The sequence below is a fragment of the Dipodomys spectabilis genome, unplaced genomic scaffold, assembly GCF_019054845.1.
Source record: "Dipodomys spectabilis isolate Male_0828 unplaced genomic scaffold, ASM1905484v1 ptg000002l, whole genome shotgun sequence".
In the NCBI taxonomy this organism is placed as follows: Eukaryota; Metazoa; Chordata; class Mammalia; order Rodentia; family Heteromyidae; genus Dipodomys; species Dipodomys spectabilis.
In genome coordinates, this window is record NW_024870679.1 from 57,974,450 (window position 1) to 57,994,903 (window position 20,454).

At 40.5% G+C, this 20,454-nt stretch overlaps 1 protein-coding gene across 3 annotated transcripts in view; it reads right to left on the reverse strand.

Annotated features, from left to right (window-relative positions):
• Positions 1 to 20,454, reverse strand: part of Patj (PATJ crumbs cell polarity complex component) — a 289,250-nt gene that overhangs the window by 238,701 nt on the left and 30,095 nt on the right. For all 3 annotated transcript variants that reach the window (XM_042675626.1, XM_042675631.1, XM_042675635.1), the window contains exons 9-14: positions 20,298 to 20,400; positions 17,239 to 17,330; positions 15,445 to 15,586; positions 12,906 to 13,040; positions 9,253 to 9,329; positions 5,934 to 5,990 (exon numbers count right to left, since the gene is read on the reverse strand). In XM_042675626.1, coding sequence (XP_042531560.1) covers positions 5,934 to 5,990; positions 9,253 to 9,329; positions 12,906 to 13,040; positions 15,445 to 15,586; positions 17,239 to 17,330; positions 20,298 to 20,400 — 606 coding nt within the window. The remainder of the gene's footprint in view (positions 1 to 5,933; positions 5,991 to 9,252; positions 9,330 to 12,905; positions 13,041 to 15,444; positions 15,587 to 17,238; positions 17,331 to 20,297; positions 20,401 to 20,454) is intronic.

The following is a 20,454-nucleotide window of genomic DNA, read 5'->3' on the forward strand; positions in this document are numbered from 1 at the left end:
GCCATTTGTCTCTCTTTTTTTTTTTTTGGTCGGTCGTGGGGGGTCTGGGTGCTGTCCCTCAGCTCTTCGGCTCAAGACTAGTGCCCTACCACTTGAGCCACAGCACCACTTCCGGCTTTTTTCTGCTTACGTGGTGCTGAGGAATCGAATCTAGAGCACTATACCACTGAGCCACCTTCCCAGCCCCTGTCTCTCTAGCCTTTTGCCTGGCTTTTTTGCTCAAGCTGGCACTCTACCACTTAAGCTATACCTCCAGTTCTGGATTTTGCAGATAAGAGTCTCACAGACTTTTCTACACAGGATGGCTTTGCACCATAATCCTCAGGTCTCAGTCTCCTGTGTAGGTAAGATCACAGGCATGAACCATTGGCACCCATTGAAAAATACTTTTGAGGTGAGACAGGAAGAGTGACTCAGCCCTGCAGAAAGCCTACTGAGGCTCTGCTCAGAGGAGGTGAGGGAAAGGACAATTGTGATTTCTCTTATCTGAGCAAATGGTGGTGACAGATAGAAGGAAGTATCCAAAGACATCACTGTACACAGAGACCCATGTTACTTATATGATAAACAGTATAGCCCATCAAAGATAAATGGCTGATAAAGAAGGGAGTGATCCCAGTCTCCCCTGCCAAGCCTACCTCAACCCTCTGTACAGTCAATCTTTTCTTTTCTTTTTTGTCCTGTGGTTTGAACTCAGGGTATGGGTGCTGTCATTGAGCTCTTTCGCTCAAGGCTAGAGCTCTACCACCTTGAGCCTTAGCACCACTTCCAGTTTTCTGGTGGTTGATTAGAAATAAGAGTTTCACAGACTTTCCTGCCTGGGCTGGCTTCAAACTGTGATCCTCAGATCTCAGCCTCTTGAGTAACTAGGATTACAGGCGTGAGCCACCAGCACCTGGCCAATTAATCTTTGCCATTCACCTGGTTGATCCCCATTCCTCACTTCCATGGCACAGGTGAGTCAGGAATGGGCTGAGGTTCTTCCCTGCCCTTCAGTTATGAGCCTGATCCTCCAGATCACTATAACCACTGGAATCTCCTCAGAAAACATAAACCATGAAAGAACACACACACACATGCTCCATCTTCAATCATACTTGAACAAGCCCACTGGAAATGCTGTTTATAAACTCTGTCAATCTGAAGGAGGCCTACCTACTATTAGTTCTGAAACTAAATCTGAGTGCAGCTTCCTGAAACTTTGTGTCCCACGGCTTGCAGGCTCCTTGGCCAGACTGTTTAATTACCTGTCCCAGCTGCTTGTAGCAACTAACCAGATCAACCACTTCATCCACATTCACCCTGCAGGTGTCTGCCCTTTCAGTAGTCTGAGTTCTTAGAGCAAAAGGTCCTGTGATGGCAAGAGTGGGCTCAACAGATGATGGATGCCTTTATACACATGCATACACTCTCACTCACATAGCCATACTTCCTGATGCTCAGTCAAACATGTTTTGCAAGGGGTCCTACTGAACTTGACAAAGTAAGGATTGGAGAGATTTTTCACAATCCTGATATGACAAGGTAAGGACACAAAGAAATGCATCTAAGAAAAGTGTCACTGCTGTGTGATTACCATCATGTTAAAATGATGAAGACCAAATGAGACTGAGAGCTACCCCTGCAACCTGGGAATTACAAGCATAGCCCATTCACATCACTAAAAGTTCTGTGCTTAACATCCTAAATTGAGACATCAAAATACTCAAGTATGAATACAAATACTAATGCTGCAGGGGGACAAAAAAGTCTGGAAAGTTCCAAAGATGATGTACCAGTGGGATGGGAAGGATACTTCCCATGGAACTCAAAATGGAAGTGCAAAGAACCCTAGAACTGGTTCATGTTCTCGTATTCTCTTTCTCCCCGCATTTTTTTTTTGTCAGTCATGGGGCTTGAACTCTGGGCCTGGGCACTGTCTCTGAGCTTCTTTTGCTCAAGGCTAGAGCTTTACCACTTTGAGCCACAGCTCTACCTCTGGTTTTCAGGTGGTTAATTGGAGATTAGGGTCTTATGGACTTTCTGGTCCAGGCTGGCTTCAAACTGTGATCCTCAGATCTTAGGCTCCTAGAATTATAAGCATGAGCCACCAGTTCCTGGCTCTCTCTACTTTTTTTTTTTTTTTGGTTGGTCCTGGGGCTTGAAGGCTGGGCCTGGGCGCTGTCCCTCAGCTCTTCAGCTCAAGGCGAGCGCTCTACCACTTGAGCTACAGCGCCACTTCCGGTTTTCTGGTGGTTTATTGGAGATAGGAGTCTCACGGTCTCTCCTGCCCGGGCTGGCTCTGAACCGCCATCCTCAGATCTCAGCCTCCTGAGTAGCTAGGATTACAGGCGTGAGCCACCAGCGCACGGCGCTCTCTCTACATTTTTAAGCAATGATGAACCACTTGAGGATAATGGCCTCAAAATTAGTTGCCTGTACTTAAGAGTTTATACAAGACTATCAACAAATCCATTAGTGATCACAGAGCTATCTATATAGTATTTGTCTGTCACCCCTTCCAAATCTTTTTTTTTTTTTGGTCGGTGGTGAAGCTTGAACTCTGGGCCTGGGAGCTGTCCCTCAGCTCTTTAGCTCAAGGCTAGCACTGTACCACTTGATCCACAATGCCACTTCAGGTTTTCTGGTGGTTTATTGGAGATAAGAGTTTCAGGACTTTCCTGCCCTGGATGGTTTTGAACCGTGTTACTTAGATCTCAGCCTCCTAAGTAGCCAGGATTACAGGATGAGCCACCAGCGTCCGGCCCCTTCCAAATCTTAATTCTGAACATTCACAAAATCCACAGGACGTGCTCTGGAAATAAGAAGAGCTCGAGGCCAACCCCTGGCGCCATGTGCTGATACCATGCAGCCCCTGGAGAGCCCAGGATACCTACTGCCTGAAAAGTTCATGTACTCATGCCAGGGAAAGGAAACCCACATTGTAATGTTCTCTGGCTCCAAAAATACAATTCAGGAGGGAACTAGAGTGAAGTCTGTCTGTCTGTCCTGTGAGGCTCTGCTATGTCACCCTGGCATGCCAAAGTTATTGCTGCTGCTCCCTTGGTGTTTTCTGAAGGTCACAGAACCAGCCTAATGGGGGGGTCCTCACAGTGCCGGGATGATCTTATTAGAAAACACTTGCCACGTAAGCCATCCCTAAGAGTGCAAGTTTCCCCACATTCAGGAAAATAGATCTCATGCCTAATTAACAGCTTCGTAGAAGCAGTGTGGCAAGTGCTCAAGCCATAGCAAATAACATTCACGCCCCCCCTTCCCTACAACTCCACCCACTTCACAAGATCCTGTCTATTATCATGAGCCACCACACATGAAGAGTCTTCTTAAATCCTCAAGAGTGGTGCTCTGGCTGACAGTGGGACCCTCAGCAACAGCAGCTACAGGCATGAAATGATTTTTCCTAATGAAAGCATGAAAAGAGGCAGGAGGAAAACCTGGATCACAGATCATCACATGCCTTTGCTTTGAACCTGTCACTCTGTCACCTAGGGCAAAGTCCACACCTAGATCTGTGGCTCTCACATCTTGTAATACCTGGCCTTCCCCACCCAGTAAAAACACATTCTGCTCAGCATTGATGTGTTCCAGTTACTTGGTAGGCTAAGACAGTTCAAGGCTTCCCTTGAGATGTCATCTCAAAAAGAATTTTTTTTCAATTGTCATCATCTTTAGGAAGTTTTCCCTGACCAATCTATATAGAATTTCAACCACATCTTCTTTCCTGAATTCATTATTCATCTTCCCTTTCTTTAATATTCTCAGGACACATATTACATATACTATTTATGTTTCGTTTCCCCTCACTAAACTATAAGTTAAAAGTAAATAAAATAGCTCTATAATGCCAGGATTTTTTTTTCTTTCTGCTTTAAGCTCTTCTGCAATCCCAGCATCTGGTACTAGATAAGAGTACAGAATAGATATTATCTCTGATGAATGAATGCATGAGTGAATTGATGAATGTGCTGGTAATGTTTTCTAAGGTGTTTCTGAAAGTCTGCTTGACACAGCCTTTCTACTCCTTTAGACCAGTTACAAGTACCTTGACTGCAAATAAGCTGATGAGGAAAGGAGTAAAGTTAAGACTGGTGGCAGTGAAGGAGGGAGGGAGGGTGAGAAAAAAACTCTACTGGTTAATCATGCTTTAAAAATGTGCACATAAGTGCCAAGCCCAGTGCCTCAAGCCTGTAATCCTAGCTGTGTGGGTGGCAGAAATAGGGGGATTGTGGTTCAAAGACAGACTAGCCAAAGAAGTTCATGAGACTCCATCTCCATTAACAGTTGAATTATACACAGTCGCATGCACCTGTCATCCCCAGCAACAAGAGTAAGCACAAGTAGGAGGATCATGGCCCAAGCAGGCCAGCAGATAAAGCAAGATCCTACCTTGAAAATAACCAAGGCAGGGCTGGGAAGATGGCTCAGTGGTAGAGCACTTGCCTTGCATGCATGAGGCCCTGGGTTCAATTCTCCAGCACCACATAAGCAAAAAGAAAAAAGCCGGAAGTGGCGCTGTAGCTCAAGTGGTAGAGCGCTAGTCTTGAGCTGAAGAGCTGAGGGACAGCGCCCAGGCCCAGAGTTCAGGCCCCACGACCAGACCCCTCCCCCCCCAAAAAAAAGAAAAGAAAAGAACCAGGGCTGAAAGGACCTGGAGACATAGATCAAATGGCAGAGTACCTACCCAAAAATCAGAAGAGAAACTACAAATTTAAATTGTAGGGAGAGGACACTAAATATGTTGAAAAGGATCAATAGAAGTTACCTTCCTGGATTTGCATTAGAAACAAAGCTTACCAAGAATGTTTTAAGGTCAAGAAAAATACTTCCTATTTTTTTTGGGGGGGGGGGTCTGGTCGTGGGACCTGAACTCTGGGCCTGGGCACTGTCCCTCAGCTGTTCAGCTCAAGGCTAGCGCTCTACCACTTGAGCCACAGTGCCACTTCCAGCTTTTTTCTTTTTGCTTACGTGGTGCTGAGGAATCGAACCCAGGGCCTCAGGCATGCAAGGCAAGCGCTCTACCACTGAGCCACCTTCCCAGCCCCTACTTCCTATTTTAACACAGACCATTTTTTCTATCTTTGAACGTGTGGACCTCAGACTTTCGTAGTCTTTAATCCCAGTCTTAACAGTTTTGACTTTTAGGATACATTTTTCAAGACTTCCTAAAATTTGTGCAATGCTTTTTTTATTTTTTTGTGCCAGTCCTAGGGCTTGAACTCAGGGCCTACACACTGTCCCTAAGCTTTTTTTTTGCTTAAGGCTAGCAATCAACCACTTGAGCTATAGCTCCACTTCCAGCTTTTAGTCATCTGTTGGAGATAAGAGTCTCATAGACTTTCCTTCCTGAGCTGGCTTTGAACTATGATTCTCAGACCTCAGACTATCAAATAGCTATGATTACAGGCACAAGCCACTGGCACCCAAGGAAAAGCTAAAATAACTCTTGTCAGGCACCAGGGGTTCATGCCTGTAATCTGAGGCTAGTGGTTCAAAGACAGACTTAGCAAGACAGACCAGGAGACTCCTATCTCCAATGAACCAGTAAAAGCTAAAAGTAGAGGGGTGACTCAAGTGGTAGGGAGCCAGACTTGAAAGAAAAAGCTAAGAGATAATACCATGGCCCGCAGTTCGAATACTGGCACACATTGGCTGACAAACGCACACACACACGCACACACACACACAGGCACATAACCTAATGTACTCTTTATACTCCTGAGAATGTGGGCCAAAGACTCAAAGCTGGGGTTCTGGTTTCTGGAAGAAGCATAGGGATCCCACTTTCTGCCCAGGTATACCTAACTCTTATACCAAAATATTCTACTGATGAAAAACATCCCACTTCCTGAAAACAGGCATGGAGGACCTGGAAGCTTCAGTTCACAGTGCTCATTTGGTTCTTCCCCACAAAGGAAACAGAACAGAGTGCTTACCTTCGAATACTTCTGTAACTCGGCATCATCTGCAATCTGTGTGTCCACAGTGGCAACCTGGATTGACAAGGAAAGATGGCCATATTTGTAAAAGCAAAACTATGTTCTCCTGAATTTCTTGAACATATCTGTAAAACCCATATATTCATAACCATGGGGGAATCTTTTCTATATTTCTGAAATCTACAAGATACAACACATTTCAGAGTAGGTTCTTTGTGCTCTCCACCATCCATCTTTACTTGTAAATTGTCTAAAAATTAAAGACACACATATATATACATATCTATGTATATATCTATATACATATATACATATCTGTGTATGTGTACATATACATATGCACATATGTCTAAATGTATATTTACATATGTGTATATACATAGATGTGTATATATGTATATGTGTATGTATATATGGTGTATATATATATATATATGTATATGTATATATGTGCATATATACACACAGGTACATATATATCCATCCCTTCTATTGCGGAGGTTGGTTCCAGAACCAAAATCCAGATGCTCCTACCTTAATAAAAGATATATGTACACATAATGTACCCATGTTTTACTATACGTTATATCATCTGCAGATTAGCACCTAATTCAAGGTAAAAGTTTGCAAATAGTTATCATACCATGTTTCTTAGAAAGTGATGACATGTGCAGAAGAATACCTGTGTATGTTTAGTACAGATAGAATGCTTGCAACTATTTATGATCCACACAATTGGATGAATCCAAGAATGCAGAACCCACAAATATGGAATCAGTAGATCCAAATAACTGACAGTATCATATCTGAAAATCCATGATTCCCTAAAACTTTAATATAATCTCCTATTGTACTGAATCCATTAATAAAATGACTCTTGACAAAACCAAAAGTATGGACATCTCTACTTTCAAAATTAGGCCTTAAAATGTGCAGGGTTACTAAAGACAGGTAAGTCTGAAGACACAGGAACATCTGCTTTCCTACAACAAACTCATCTCCCAAGAAAGACAGCTGGCAGAAGTACAGACAGACAGACCTAGCCTTCTGTGGGAGTCTGGGGGAATAGTCAAATCTTTTTTTTTTTTTTGGTTCCGGTCGTGGGCCTGAACTCTGGGCCTGGGCACTGTCCCTCAGCTCTTCAGCTCAAGGCTAGCGCTCTACCACTTGAGCCACAGCGCCACTCCCGGCTTTTTTTTTTCCTGCTTATGTGGTGCTGAGGAATCGAACCCAGGGCCTCATGCATGCAAGGCAAGCACTCTACCACTGAGGCACCTTCCCAGCCCTATTCAAATCTTTTGATCCTGGCCTACAACTATTGTTCGGAGCTTCAATGGTGGACATCCACAAAAGTGAATTCCTTGCAAGCAAAAGTATTTTACTAGTGATTTGCATCTGTAAGTTGTTAATAAAATATGGTCCATCTGGAGAGAGGGGATAAGTTTAACAATGATCCAACAAAAGCTTCTAAAGTGCTGCATTTAAGTAAGTAGAACTTGGAAGAAAGTGAAATCATAGTTGAGTACTTGCATTTATTCACTCATCCATCCGGCTTCACCTCTCCCTTTTGCCTTTCATCTCTCAGAACAAGCTATAATTTGAATAAATAAGCTATCACTTTAAAGTTCTAAATTCAGCTGTGTACCAGTGGCTTATGCCTGTAGTCCTAGCTATTCAGGAGGCCACGATATGAGGATCAAAGTTTGAAGCCTGTCTGGGCTGAAAAGTCCAGGAGAAAAAACTGAAAGCTACAACTTCAGGGATTGGGGAAAGTGAGGGAGGTAGGGGGAGGAAGGGATAGTGGGAGAACAACAAAGGAGAGGGTAACAATGTTTGACAAGAAATGTACTCATTGCCTTACTCATGGAACTGTAACCCTTCTGTATAGCATCTTTAAAATAAAGTAAAATTTAAAAAACAACAACAAAAATCCAAAAACTGAAAGCAGACAAGAGGCTCAAGTAGTGGATTGCTAGCCTGGCGTGATAAAGCTAAGGGAGAGTACCCAGGCCCTGAGTTTTTAAAGCCCCAGTACTAACACAAAAAAATAAAGTTCAACAACTTCAAATTTGGGGAAGGGGATGCACTCCACCGCTTGAGCTACAGCTCCACTTCTAGCTTTTCAACAGTTAACTGGAGGTAAGAATCTCACAGACTTTTATGTCTAGGCTGGCTTTGAACTTCAATCCTCAGATCACAGCCTCCTGAGTAGCTAGGATTCTGTCTCCTCTGTCTAGTCTGTCTAGTCTCCCTGCTATGACCTCACCATGAGATCTGAAAAGGTGGTTTATGCGGAGGATGGAAGTTAAACAATAAGCCCATGACAAAACAGATCATCAGTACATATAAGCACTCTCCATTTCTCAGAGCATCAAACCACTGGGGACAGGAGGAAGGCCTTTTGCTAGGTGACAGTCTAATGACAAACAGCATTCTAAATCTGTGAAGCAGAGAAGCAGCAGCTATAAGAGTGGATAGGCAAGCACAAAATTTGTACCATGACTCATCTTAACAACACTAGATACTGTCAAACAATAGATAGTGGCTAGACACTAAAAACCAAACACAGAAAAAGATTCTCCAGATAGCTATCCATTGTCAATGAGAAACATATGTAAGAAAATGTAAATGTCATTAGGAATTTAAAAGAATGTTTGATTATTAACACATTGGATGGACATGGTTATAAGCTTTCTAACAAAACTTTCTATCTTCATGTGCATTCATATGGGAAAATGGAATAAGTCCCTTCTAGATGAATCTAATCACAGGTGAAAGGAAAGCTAACAGATCACAGGTATTATATAATTACACTCCACCTAAATTACTTCCTGTTTATCTAAATACATTTGCTAATCATTCCTTCATTTTTCTCATAAAACTGTAAGGTTCTTTGTGAAACATAGTACTAATTTCCACATCCCTTTCAGGGTGCAATAAAACAAACAAATCATAAAAGCAATCATTAAAAAGAGGCAGCAATTTTAAGCAGAATATACAGGTTATAAATTTAAAGGCAAGCTCTCTCTCTCTCTAGTACTTTCCTGCCTATTGTCAACTTAAATGGTTTCAACATGAACTGAATATCTGCTAATTGTAACTGAAGCTTATGTGCAGTCCTTAATTGTTCTTACGGCTTAAAATGCTTTAAAAAAAAAATCAATTGATTGATCCAATAGGGAAGAAAGACGGAAGTAAGAGAAAGAAGTCTGGCTATTCTTTGACTCATCCACTCACCCATTTCTTCCAATGTTAGTATTAGGAGCTTGATGTGAAATGAGAAGTGAATGTTGGTAATTAGAAAATATTAACATACCATTACTTCATAATCAGGACCCAGTAGGTTCTCCCATCTGGATTTCAGCTCATTTTCTAGAGAGCCTGGGACTCTTTCTGGATATTAAAAGAAAAAAAAAAATGAAGCTACTGTGAGCCAAACACATTTTACTAAGTTTGTTAATAACAGTACAATAAGAAAATAAATATAAAAGAAAGTGCCTAAACAAGCCTACTAGAAAAATGGAAATCAAAAGTGACTTATAAGACTAATGTAAAATGGAAAGACTGGCTGTGACAAAAGGAGAATTTCAAACAGAAGAAAAAATGATAGGTGAAATATGAAGATATACAGTTTATATATAGATATCCGACAATGCTCATTCATACACACACACACACACACACACACACACACACACACACACACACAAATTCAACTGGATTACGAGGATTTAATTTAAATGTTAAATTAGTTCAAAGTAGCAGCAATACATCTACCAGGTAGAAAGGTGAAAACCTATCAAGGTATCTTTATGATCCCCAATCACAGTGTTAGGAGGCAGGCTTCCATATGAGCTTGTATTGCTTGATTCACAGCTCAAAGAGCTTTCATGTAATAGAAACTTTGTTTTTACAGCAGTCTTGTGTTACTACTAGGTTATTACTATATTTGTATCTTTTTAATTTTAAGTTTTTTGGTAGTACTAGGATTTGAACTCAGAGTCTCATTACTTGCTCAGCCTGCTTGCTAGGCTGGTGCTTTATCACCAGTAACATCTCCAACACTTTTTTTGATAATTAATTGGAGATGGAGTCTCCCAGACTTCTGTTCCCCTGCTGGCTTTATAGCTGGATCCTCCACATCTCAGCCTACTCAGTAGCTAGGATAACAGACGTGAAGTTCTGGAGCCTGACTTGTACAATGTTCTTGATGTACTACCTTCATTGCATATATTAAGATCATTCCAAAGAGCTAATACAGATTTTAAAGGTCTTTTCTTTCTCTATATGATTGTCTAGAAACTCAGAACAGTGAGTAGTCTGAAAAATGCCTAATAGATAAAAGATCAAAGTACTAAAACTGTAACTTCAACTTATATCCACATGAATAGCAAAGGATGAAAAATGTCCATCTTTTCTCTAAGTTAAACTCTCTTACTTTTGTCCTAAGACTGGACAAATCACACAACACTTATCACAATGGACACAACCATCTGCCTAAAGTCAAATGGAATGTGCAGTATCAGCTCTTTCAGTCTTCAACATAGCTCATTGCAGGTGCTTTGGTGTTTAATTACACAATACAAATCATTACGTTAAACAGCAAACTGCAGAAATCAGAGACTAAAACTAATGAACACTAAAGAACTTAAATTATGACATTTACAAGGGAATATCCAGGAACTAGTAACAGACATGCTAAATTACACGTAGAGAGTACTTAACCGAAGAACCTATTAAAAATAAAATACCAAATTCATCTCAGCTCTGCACATTTGTACCTTTGCTGGTTAATATTTCTTTAAGAAATTCCAAGAGTTCTTAAACTCTTTAATTAACAGTTTCAACATCTTGCCTGTTAAATTTCTTCCAGACAGCAATTTCTTATCTGGTAGATGAATCTGAACAAAATCTGCAATGAATTGGCTGAATTCTATGATTAAAAACATGGCAGTCTGATGACAGTTCATATACATGTATGAAATAATGTTGACATTTCACCAACAATTCTTTTGACTATATTTTTACCTTTCACTTACACAATGGAAATGCAGTCATGTGTTTTAGAGCACAGCACAAAGGCCTGAGTGCCAGAAGAAAGAGATTAATTTTACTTTCAACAGCTCAGTAAATCTTAGGCTGCATCAATGATCAAACAGAACAATAGCATGACTATCTTAAACAATTATTCTATAGGCAAAAAAGAAAGCTAACTTCATAGCTGTTGGAAGACCTCTGTGGTACTCTCTTATACATATGCATTAACTTTAAAATATAGTTAAGTTTCTCCATGAAGTACAGATTTTGTACTGGGGAGCCCAAGGCAGGACATCAAGGCTTTCAGACCAGCTTAGGCTAGTCAGTGAAACTACCTCAAAAACAAGACTAAATGAAAGATTCAGACCTGTAATCCCAGTAACTTGGCAGGAAAATATTGGGAAGACTGTGGTTCAAGGCCAGCATGACCAAAAAAAAGTTAATGAGACTCCATTTCAACCAGTGGCTGGATATGGGGAAATGCCTATCCAGGAAATATAAATAGGAAGATGATGGTTCAGGCTGGCTCATCAAAAACATGAGGCTCTCTCAGAAAATACCTAAGGCAAAAAAGGCTGGGAGCACGCTCAAGTGGTAGAGCACCTGCCTAGCAAGTAAAAAGCCCCAAGTTCAACAACTAGTAGCACCAAAAGAAAAAAAAAGAATGTGTTTGATTTTCACCTGATAGTTCACTGAAGTTATCTGGGCTCAACTAAATTAAAACAGCAAAAACTAATTGTTATCTATCTGAGTCAAAAAGCACAACAACATAGGTTTCCAAATTGAATGAGATGTTCATGTCTACCTTCCTCAGGCTATTCTTTCCCAAGACAGGACAAAGGAAAGCTGAGACTTGGATGGTGTTGAGCATTCCAGGACTTCCACATGGCAAAGCTTCCCAGCTCCCTTGGAGGGAAGTAGATGGGGCTCAACATGCTTTCAAAAGGGAGACCGTGATAACTGGTGAAGTACCAAAGTACATGGCAAAAGGACAAAGTTGCAAAGCAATAAAAAGAGAACAAATACAAATGAAGAGAGGAAGGATGGGCAAATAGTCATAATATTTAATGTACATATATGAAAATGGAACCAGGTAAGTTGAGAGGATGAGTGGGGGTTGGGAGAAATGGGGGAGAGGGAAGAGGTGACACTAAGAAGCATTATACTCATAAACTTACATGTTGAATTGAAAGTCCCTTGTACAACTACTTAAGGATAATAAAAAAAAATTAAAAAATACACCATACAAAAATGTATACATTATTAATTTTTATGTGGAAAAGGAAACATTGCTAGATGGATAGAGATAGATGTAATCTACAGAGACAGATATATCAATAATAATGTACAAACTGAGACATGCAGGAACCAGAAATGCTAAGAACAAGAAATAAGATAGTGCCAGGTACTGCTCGCTCATGCCTGTAATCCTAGCTACTCAAGAAACTGAGATCCCAGGATTGTGGTCCAAAGCCATCAGGGGCAGAAAAGTCTGTATGACTCTTACCTCTGATTAGCCTGCAAAAAGCCAGAAGTAAAGCTGTGACTCAAGTGGAAGAGTATCAGCCTTAAGCAAAAAGGCCAAGTGAGAGCACAGAGTTGAAGTCCCAGTATTGGTACAAAAAAGAAATGAGGAGGTGGGGGGGGAGGGGATAGGGAAAGGGAAGAAGAAGGAAGGAGGAGGGGAGGGAAGAAAAAGGAGAGGGAAGGAGGAAAAGGAAAATACTATAAACTACTGAGTAAGCACTCGAATATAATACAATTAAAGAAAAAGAGATGAAACAAAATATGCTTGATATCCTACTGCCAAAATATCACGATTTCACCATTAAGAAAACCCCATTTTAAACCTCCACGATGTCTCCAATATTATTCACATTATATAGCTATAAAGAGAAGAAATGGTAAACAAGGTAAATGCTTTGGGCCTACCCAGTTTGTCTAAGGCTTGTATGTTGTCCTTATACATGCTTTCTCCATTGTCCTCATCTTCATCCAAGTTCGTTTCTGTGTCCACAGCATCAGGCAGACAGAGGACTGGTGTTTTGGGTGGTTCTACAACAGTTCCTAAAATAAGAATTGCTAACTTTAACCACTGATAGGTGATGGCCATATTTAAGTGCTGTAGTTATTCACTCCTATTAAGTTCATTTCATTTTTATTTACGTCACTCTTGCTTTCCTTTGCACAACTTCATTGTAAGCAGCTCAGGTAACTTATATCTATGATTTGTTTGACCTAAAATCCCTTTGGGAAACCAGTCAGTTCCAAAAAGAAACTTGTTAATAGTGTTTGAAAAAAAAAAAAAAAGGAGGCGGGGGAACTAGTCGATGGAAGAGAAAAGCAAAGTTGAATCTATGACAAAGAAGAATAGATGCTTTTTAATATGCCTTCAGAAAGAGAAACAACTGCCAAAGTTTTATGCTCTAGTTGTGCCACATAACCAACAAATCTCTCTGGCACACTATGATGTGTACAGCAAACAAGTCTACCTAGGTAACCTTATAAAATGCAATGAGGTGACTGAAACTCCCGTGGGTACTGAGGATTGCCTTCCATTGCTCAGTTGAGCTAAATAAAGTGACAGGAGTTTCCCATTTCAGCCAGTCCCTATCTATAATCTCTTAAACATAAGAAAAGATGAAGAATCAACTATGGTTATTTGTTAAATAATTACTAATTGCTTATGATCTTTTTCTTTCTTTGGAAGTATTGCAGTTTGAACTTGAGTCCTAGGCAAATGTTCTACCACTTGAGCCATGCCTAGCCCTCTACCCTCAGTAGTTTTAACCTGAATCTCACTTTAGTTTTAGCTTCTAACTCAGAAGAAACAACAGCTAGAAAAGGAAGTTAAATAATGCCAAAAAGAATGCATCAAAAGTGGGACATTAGCAGGGCGCTGGTGGTTCTCACCTATAATCCTAGCTACTCAGGAGGCTGAGATCTGAGGATGGCAGTCCAAAGCCAGTCAAGCAGGGAAGTCCTTGAGACTCTTATCTCCAATAAACCACTCAGAAAACTGGAAGTGGCTCTGTGACTCAAGTGGTAGAGTGCTAGCTTTGAGCTGAAGAGCTGAGGAACAGTGTCCAGGCCCAGAGCTCAAGCCCCACGACAGCCAAAAAAAAGAAAAAAAAAGTGGGACATTCCATTGAAAAATGAGCTAGTCCCTTCCAAAAGTCTATGCCATAGAGGCAGAGATGGAGGATTCTTCTAGATTAAGAAACCAAAGAAGGGCTGAGAATGTGACTTACTGGTAGAGTACTTGCCTAGTATGCATGAAGCCCTCAGTTCAATTCCTTAGTACGACATAAACAGAAAAAGCCAGAAGTGGCATTGTAGCTCCAGTGGTACAGTGCTAACCTTGAGCAAAAGAAAGCTCAGGGATAGTGCCCAGGCCCTGAATTGAAGTCCCAGGACTGACTAGAAGGGAGGAAAGGAGGAAGGAGGGAGGGAAAGAAAGGAAGGAAGGAAGGAGGGAGGGAGGGAGGGAGGGAAGGAGGGAGGGAGGGAAGGGAGGAAGGAGAGAGAGAAAAAGAGAGAGAAAGAAAGAGAGAGAGAAAGAGAGAAAGAAAAGAAAAGAAAAGAAGAAACCAAAGAAGCCAGGCACTAGTAGCTCATTCCTATAATCCTAGCTACTCAGGAGTCTGAGATCATGGTTGAAGCCAACCTAGAAAGTCCATAAGATCTTATCTCCAATTAACTAGCAAAAAGCCAGAAGTGGAGCTATAGCTCAAGTGGTGGAATGACAGCCTTGAGTGAAAAAGCTAAGGGACAGTGTCCAGGCCCTGAGGTCAAGCCCTTGCACATATATACGCACTAACACACATACACTCCAAAAGAGAGAGAGAGGGATAAATATAACACATGAAATGCATGTATTTAGGCCTCTATTTTATGAGGTTTTAAGGGGGAAAGAATTTAACAAGGAACAGGAAGATAAAATATTTCTCAGCAACTGGGAATTTTTTTTTGTGCTGGTCCGTGTGTGTGTGTGTGTGTGTGTGTGTGTGTGTGTGTGTGTGTGTGTGTGTGTGTGTGTGTGTGTGTGTGTGTGTGTGTGTGTGTGTGTGTGTGTGTGTGTGTGTGTGTGTGTGTGTGTGTGAGAGAGAGAGAGAGAGAGAGAGAGAGAGAGAGAGAGAGAAAGGCAGGGAGAGAGAGAGAGAAAAAAAGAAGGAGGGAGGAAGAGGGGAAGGGAGAGGGGGAAAGGGGGAAAGGGAGAGAGGGAATAACAAATGACATTTAGGGGCCTTTTGAAAAGTAATTTCTATCTCCATTAAGTAGCTGTTAGAGCTTTGTCAGAGTGCACACCCTAACACATTATCATAAACAAAGACAAGCTGACAAATTTCTCCCTCGCCACGTTACACGGGATGAACTATTTTTTTCTTACTCAAATTCACAGAGCGTATCTTCACTATTCTTTAGTAAACCTTGGCTCTTTGGAGGGGAGAGGAGCGGTGGCATTAATCACCTGTGTCAGAAGGCCATTCAGAGGAAGACTGGGCTGGGGATGTTTTCTTGCGCACGAGGGTCAAGTGTACCACCTGCCCTGCATTTCGTAATACTTCTACCACATCCTGATTGGCAAATCCCTGAATATTCACACCGTCCACCTAAAACAGTAACACATAAATCCATCAAAGGTTTCAAGGTAACCCCCTCCATTTTTAATTATAGCAATGGTGAAGATTCAAATCTTACCATACTGTGTTTCTATAAAACTCTTGTATGGGTATATTGTATATATAAACATAAAGATTCTGCAAATAGGTAACATGAATTTTTTCCACTAAATGGGGGAAATAAAGTTTAAGTAGTAAAAGTTATATTTTCATATAGATAAAATATTTCAATTTTAAGTGTACCTAAAATTACTGAAGTAAAAAAACTACTTTCACAAAAAGATGGGGAAAAGAAAAATTAGTGAGCAGGGTACCCGTGACTCGTGCCAACAATCCTAGCTACTAATCTTAATCTAAGGATTCAGGTTTGAAGCCAGCCCAAGCAGACAAAATTCAAGAGTTTTTTTTTTTTTTTTGGTCAGTCATGGGGCTTGAACTCTGGGCCTGGGCACCATCCCTCAGCTCTTCAGCTCAAGGCTAGTGCTCTAACACTTGAGCCACAGGGCCACTTCCAACTTTTTCTGTTTTTATGTGGTACTGAGGAATCGAACCCAGGGCCTCGTGCATTTGAGGCAAGCACTCTACCACTGAGCCACCTTCCCAGCCCTCAAAAGATTTTTATCTCAAATTAACCAGCAAAAGCTGGAAGTGAAGGTATGGCTCAAGCAGTAGAACACGAGCCTTGAACCAAAAAAAAGCCAAGAAAGAGAGCAATGCCCTGGGTTCAAAGCCCCAATACTAATACATAAAAGAAAAAAAGAAGAAAAGAACTGATTTGTGGTTACTTAATTAATTGTACATGAAATGAGTGAGTGTAAAAAGCAAAAAGAGGGCTGGGGAGGTGGCTCAGTGGTAGAGCGCTTGCCTTGCATGCCTGAGGCCATGGGTTTGATTCCTCAGCACCACATAAGCAAAAAGAAAAAAGCCGGAAGTGGCGCTGTGGCTCAAGTGGTAGAGTGCTAGCCTTGAGCTGAAGAGCTGAGGGACAGCGCCCAGGCCCAGAGTTCAGGTCCTACGACTGAACCCCCCCCCCAAAAAAAAAAGCAAAAAGAGACTTGAAAAAAATACCTATATATAATACATCTATATGGACACACACACACACACACACACACACACACACACAAATATGTTGGTTCTTGGCCTTGAACTCAGGGCCTTAACATTATCTCTTAAATCCTGTCACTCTACCATTTGAGCCACGTTTCCACTTGTGGCTTTTTTGCTGGCCAATTTGAAATCAGTCTTACCAACTTTTCTGCCCAAAATGGCTTCAAAGCAAGATCCTGAGATCTCAGCTTCCTGAACAGGCATGAGCCATGGGCACCTGACATGGAAAATAACTTCCTAGTAGAACAGAACACCTTTCAAATATATTTGTTTCCATTTACGTAATATATTGCTTTTTCCACATCAATACAGTTAGTGATCTGTTTCTTCACTCACAGAAAAAAAAAATCAGACTTCAGGCTATTCATGGCCAAATGAATAAGATTTTATGGTAACTGAGGAAATAATATTTTCAAAACCTATGAACCTCCACTTACTCACCCTCCTCTCTAACTACAACATAAACAAAAAAACTTCTGGGGTTTTTTTTTTTCCCCAATTCAATGGAAATCTAAAAGAGTGCAATTACTCACAGCAACTATTTTGTCATTCACTTGGATCTGGCCATTGTAGTACGCCGCACTGCCTGGTATTACACTTTTCACATAAATCCCTGAAGCCTCCCCTGAAGGTGCAGACATAGGGAGAAAGGAAGAAAGTTCTAATTAGGCCTTGATTGCAAAATTCATATCAAGAGGTTAATTAGCTGAAGAGGCTGACTAGAGGCTTGATAAATACTATTTTGAACACAAGCAGAGGAATTGATGGATTCCTTCAAACTGTCACCATTGTGAGTGACCCGAATTTGAAATGACTTGACTGATCATGACTCCTGTTCTGGAAAAGCAATTTGTTAAGGAAGCTGATGAAATATACTCCCAATCTCCAAGGGAGCCCAGAAGGGCCCACCTCCATGCCTCCCACTCAGGGGCTTGAGCGGCCCTCCATGGCCTCCCTTCCACCCACCCTGCATAACAGGAAACAAGAGTCTTCTAATACATCTTCCTGTTGAGAAGCAGTACAATCAGTGCTCACATGGACTACACAACACAGGAAATACCAACAAACAAACAAACACAGCAGATAATAGTGGTTCACACCTATAATCCTAACTACTTAGGAGGCTGAGATCTAATGATCATAGTTCAAAGCCAACTGGGAAAGGAAAGTCCAATTAACCACCAAAAAGCTAAAAGTGGAGCTGTGGCCCAAGTGGTAGTGCCCCAGTCTTAAGCGAAGAAAAAAAGTCAAACAAGAACGAGAAGGCTTGAGTTCAAGCCCTAGTGAAGGCACCAAAAAATAAAACATTTTTTTTCCTTAAAACTCACAGGAAAATAAAAGTTCACATGATCTTAAGTAAACAAAAACAAAAACAAGAATAGCCCTAGATGGGGCTGGAAAGGTGGCTCAGTGGTAGAGTGCTTGCCTCACATGCATGAGGCCCTCAGCCCCACATTAGCAGAAGAAGCCAGAAGTGGTGCTGTGCTCAAGTGGTAGAGCGCCAGCCTACCACTTGAAGAGCTGAGGGACAGCACCCAGGCCCCAAGTTCAGGCCCATGACTGACCAAAAAAAAAAAAAAAAAAAGAATAAGCCTAGAACATGAAATAGTCATATTATTATATAACATTTAACTAGGAACAATGGCTATTAAAATCTGATTATTATAAAAAGCATACATTCCTATGGGAAAGACCTAGAAGGGAAACTGGAAAATTAAAAACTAAGGTTTGGATCATCTGATATTTATATTTTTATTAATTTTAAATAAAACTCAAAGCCATGTATTAGGAAAAAGTATACATTTGCATATTCCTACATATGCCCACGTAATAATACATACATGTCATAAAATCCCACTGGAGAGCCGGGCGCTGGTGGCTCACGCCTAGCTACTCAGGAGGCTGAGATCTGAGGATCACGGTTCAAAGCCAGCCCGGGCAGGAAAGACTGTGAGACTCCTATCTCCAATAAACCACCAGAAAACCGGAAGTGGCGCTGTAGCTCAAGTGGTAGAGCGCTTGCCTTGAGCTGAAGAGCTGAAGGACAATGCCCAGGTCCAGAGTTCAAGCCCCACGACCGACAAAAAAAAAAAGTCCCACTGGAGATTCCCCATAATATGAAAACCAACAATGAGAAGTACAAGTCGTTATGTCGAAAACGAACTTTACAACTTTGGTGTGTGTGTGTGGGGGGGGGGGGGGGGGGGGGGGAGGCTGGGAAGGGATGTGAAAGGTAAACAAAGGAGGAGGCTGCAATGCTTGATAAGAAATGTACTCATTATCTTGCCCATGTAATTGTAACCCCTCTGTACAGTATGTTCACAATAAAAAAAAAAAAAGAAAGAAAAGAAAAACAAACATTTTTTGATGTTGTATTCCACTATATCCCTTCAACTTGTGCTAGCCTTGAGCAAAAATTCTCAGGGACACCACTCAGGTCCTGAGTTCAAGCCCCAAGACCAGCACAAAAAGCTGGAAGTGGAGGTGTGGCTCAAATGGTAGAGTGCCAATACAGTAAGTAGAAAACTGAAAAATGTTCAGACTTTATTGAGTTTTAAGAACAAAGAAGTAAAATGACTCAGTAACACAAACATTAAAGTTTCCATCATTTCATTCTCTATTATTTAAGAACAAAGCCATAAGTTTATGAACTAAGCTATGAATACTTTAACCAGACTTCACCTATTGACAACTAACTACTCAATATGCTTTTTTTTGCCACATCTGGAACTTGTCTAAATTCAGAATCTAAAAAAAGGTCACACTTAGAAGAATCTGAAGGCTTGAAAAGAAGGTATTTCATTAGGCTAAAATAGCACATGGTAGTCTGACATGAATTTCACTCAGGACTTGAATACATTAGCTCTTTCCACCTGCTCTAACTATTCAAAATAACAATTTTTTTGAAGAAATTAACACTCTAAGCTTGCCACTTTTTCAGATAAATCAAAACATTTCATAACTGAATTTTTATGTAACCAGCAAATATTTGTAAAAAGGTTTACTTGGACTTGACCTAATAATTCTCTTCTAATAAAAGAAAAACTCTCACAGTGAAAGTTAACAAAGCTAACCTTTCAGGTAAGAGCTGAGGAAATTTTACTCAGAGATACAGGAGCCATGTATTTAATATTACAATACGTTCCCTTTTTATGAAAAGGAAAATTATTCTAATATTTGTTTTGTCTTTTCTCATGATTAAACACAGTAGTAATACTTACTGGCCATTCTTAACATACAGCACATGCACTAATCCATTTACTTCATCACAAACACAATATATCATATAACATGTTAATAATTATCATATTCAAAATATATGTACTTTAGCAAAAAAGAGTTATAATCCAAATGCTATATACTGAATTGGGCAATTAAATTCTCTTGTTAGTAACTATAGAGCCAGCTATTAAAGTAGTTAGAGAAAAAAAGAGATTCTCTAATCACTGGAAAGTAACTTAATGCTATTATAGAGTCATGGTTTTATTGTTGAAGGTCTAAATTAAAATCCGCCAAGTCTTTAATTTTACCGTCTAGAACCTTAACATCCTTTATAATGATTTCCAAATACAAAAAGAAATGATTCATTTACCTATATGAGATGTTCCAACATAGCCAACAATTCTAATCCCAAGACTCTGTCCATCTTTTTTAATGAGTTCAACATTGTAAGTTTCAAAAAGAGGAGAATTTTCCTGAAAGGAAATAACAAACTTCATTACATATGTTTAGTTACATAACCATGTATC